Source organism: Phyllobates terribilis, unplaced genomic scaffold (assembly GCF_046119375.1).
Source record: "Phyllobates terribilis strain yellow unplaced genomic scaffold, ASM4611937v1 Scaffold_6457__1_contigs__length_44440, whole genome shotgun sequence".
NCBI classification, from domain to species: domain Eukaryota; kingdom Metazoa; phylum Chordata; class Amphibia; order Anura; family Dendrobatidae; genus Phyllobates; species Phyllobates terribilis.
In genome coordinates, this window is record NW_027369200.1 from 7,432 (window position 1) to 10,738 (window position 3,307).

Genomic DNA, 3,307 nt, shown 5'->3' on the forward strand with positions numbered 1-3,307 from the left:
CGTTGTCTCTTCTTCCTTCTCCGTTCTCCGTCCGGCCGTCCGATTCGTCACCGCCGTCGTCTTCCTTCTCCAACCTCATTCTCTGAAATACCTTGGTGGTACTGGTATGTAGTAAAGATTGTGTGATAAAGTTGTTTAGTGATTGCTTGTTTTCAGTTCTGTGTTATGAAATGATCATTGATGCTTGTTTTGGTGTTCATGTAAGTTCATTGAGGTTTGGAAGATGAATCTGTTTTAATTGTATCATAAGTATTATTCCTCTATAAAGTTAAAAGTTTGTCTTTTATGAAATTGATTAGGCATAGCAAAATTTGATCCAATCCGAGAAATTTACTAGGCATTGCATTGTTTGACTTCACATCCATCTACATCCCTTCGCAGTCTGTCTTCAACGTTTATTCTCGCAGATCGTCTTCCTCATCACTGCAGGTCGTCTTCCTCCTCACCGCAGTTGGCCTTCAACACATTCGAATTTGTCTTCCTCCTCACCCGTAATTTAAAGATATCTTTCTCGTCAAAAGTTTGTATTCGAAAATGTAGATCTCTTTCTTGTCATGGAATTTGTCTTCATGTATTCGAAATTGGAGATTGATTGTGTTTGTATTTTGTTACTGTTGCAGTTTGATTTTTCTTGTCATAGAGTTTATCTTCCTGTTGTATTCGAAATTGATGGATTATGTTTGTATTTTGTTACTGTTGCAGTTTGATTTTTATTGTCATGGAGTTTGTCTTCATATTGTATTCGAAATTGCAGATTGATTGTGTTGTATTTTGTTACTGTTGCAGTTTGATTTTGATTGTTACAGCTTTTCTCTATAATTTTGCTTCAATCTAGTCCATTGGTTAGATTCGACGGCTGCCTTTCCGCCCTCCAGCTTCTCAAATTGCTGTCGATTTTCTTCTATTAATAAACAATGGCGGGTGGTAAAATCAGAAAGGAGAAGAAAACTTCTTCGAGTCATTTCCAAGGAGGAATTCCCTTCTTTAAATCCAGAGGCCAGCACATTCTGAAGAATCCCATGGTGGTCGAAGCAATCGTCAACAAAGCCGGAATCAAGAGCACCGATGTTATTCTCGAAATCGGTCCAGGTACCGGTAACCTCACGAAGAAGCTTCTCGAAGCCGGGGAAGTCTGTAATTGCTGTTGAACTTGATGATCGCATGGTGCTCGAGCTTCAGCGTAGGTTTCAGGGTACTCCTTTCAGTAACCGCCTCAAGGTATCTTCTTTTTTCTTTAATTCGTCTTTAATTTACCTATTTGACAATTGTACAGAATTTGTGATCTTGTGGTAGACTGAGGTACTGTCAATTTTTATTGCTTGAAATCTCTTAATTGGATACCGCGTGAATGATTGATCCTGCTACTGAAAACTTCTTGAAGATATAGCTAGCATGAACAATGCTAAGGAATAAAGTATATTGCAGGAAATCAATGGTAGGTACTAGGGATGATGGGTTTATTCACAGAGAATAAATTTTTATACTTGCATGAATATCCTTTACCTTCAAATTTCTGTAACTCTATGAGCTTACATGGAATTACAGCTTTCATCAGTTCTTATGTACTACTGCAGTTGTTGATTTCAATATTGAACATTGCTTATAAATCTTGTCTATAATTTTATCCACAGATTATACAAGGTGACGTCCTGAAATGCGATCTACCATATTTCGACATATGCGTAGCAAACATCCCTTACCAAATCTCATCTCCTCTAGTCACCAAATTATTAAACCACAAGGACATCCACAAAGCCGGTTTCAGATGTGCAATAATAATGTTCCAAAAGGAATTCGCCACAAGGCTTGTAGCTCAACCCGGTGATCATGATTACTGCCGTCTCTCTGTTAACACTCAACTCAAAGCCCGTGTTAATCATCTTCTTAAAGTTGGCAAGAACAATTTCAGACCTCCACCTAAAGTTGACTCTTCGGTTGTTCGAATTGAGCCCAGAAGTCCTCTCCCTATTCCACACGAGAAGCTTCAAGAATGGGACGCTCTGCTTAGAATATGCTTCAGTAGAAGAAATAAAACTTTAGGGTCAATATTTAGGCAGAAAAACCAGCTTGCTTTGCTTGAGAAGAACTACAAGACCTTGCAGTCTTTGGGCATGGAGATTGAAGGAAATGATGATGGTGGTCATGATGATGGTGATGATGATGAGATGGATGTTGAAGATGATGATGCGGATGAAGAGGGGAATGATTCTGATTTCAAGAGTAAGGTTTTGGGAGTGTTGAAGAAATATGATTATGAGGAAAAGAGATCAGCAAAACTCACACAGAATGAGTTTATACATCTTCTCTCTGTTTTCAATGAGGCTGGTATACACTTCAGATGAGTGCCAAGGTTCTTGGTCTTAATTTGAAAATTTTGATTCAGTTCAAGTATCAATTGTTGTGGTTTAAATCTTTATTTCGATGTTCTGCTATTAGTTAGATTTTTTGTTGCTGAAAATATTTGGAGTTGGGAATAGCTGGTTTGGTTGAATCAGATTTTGTGTTTAATGTATCCTCATTTGCTTGCTTTTGTGCTTCATCTTGCTCTATTTGGATTTCATGCTTGCTTTATGTTCTCTGTAGAATCAATAACTGTTATTCAAATCTTATTTTAAGTTCTGGTATTAGTTGTTAGGCTTTTTGGTCACTAAAGCGTCCCTTATGATTAATGTATCCTTATTTGCTTGCTTTGTGCTTGCTCTTGCTCTCTTTGCACCTTCTGTATAAAGGATAACGACTGATTGCTACTAGGAAAACATGAATTGATTGGATTCGAATATATTCAATTAGTAGTTATTACTATCTTAATTGAGTTATTTATGTTAGAAGGCAATAGGGTTGGGCATGGGTTGGGTTAACCCGAAACCCGGACCAGACCAGACCGAAAAACCGGACCGAACCCGGACCTAAGTAATTTCGGGTCGGTCTTCGGGTTGGGTTTTTTTGAACTTCGGGTTTCGGGTTGGCTCGGTTTCAGGTTCGGGGTAGACCGGTTTTAAAAAATAGTAAATATAATTATTGCATATCTTACCATCTTTTATATGTTTTGAATAATGTTAAACATTTGTTATATGTGGATTATTTAGTTGTTATTAGCTTAAGTTGTTTTGAACATATTTTATGTATTTTGAATCATATTGAACTTTAAAATATTACAATTTATATGCTTTTGACATTTTATTACTTATTCATGTTGCCTAATTATCGGTTGTTCAAGTTTTTATAGGAAATTAATTGATTAAATGCATAATTTAAACCTTAAATAATGTATTAAACTTTAAATTTTAAAGCAATTAAAATTATTTTT

At 36.4% G+C, this 3,307-nt stretch overlaps 1 protein-coding gene across 1 annotated transcript; it reads left to right on the forward strand.

Annotated features, from left to right (window-relative positions):
* The first annotated feature begins 914 nt into the window (after nucleotides 1–914).
* On the forward strand, nucleotides 915–2,342 carry LOC141251013 (uncharacterized). The gene is given in 3 exon segments (XM_073670183.1): nucleotides 915–1,124; nucleotides 1,126–1,218; nucleotides 1,632–2,342. Coding segments are annotated over 3 exon segments (1,014 nt in total).
* Nucleotides 2,343–3,307: the final 965 nt, after the last annotated feature.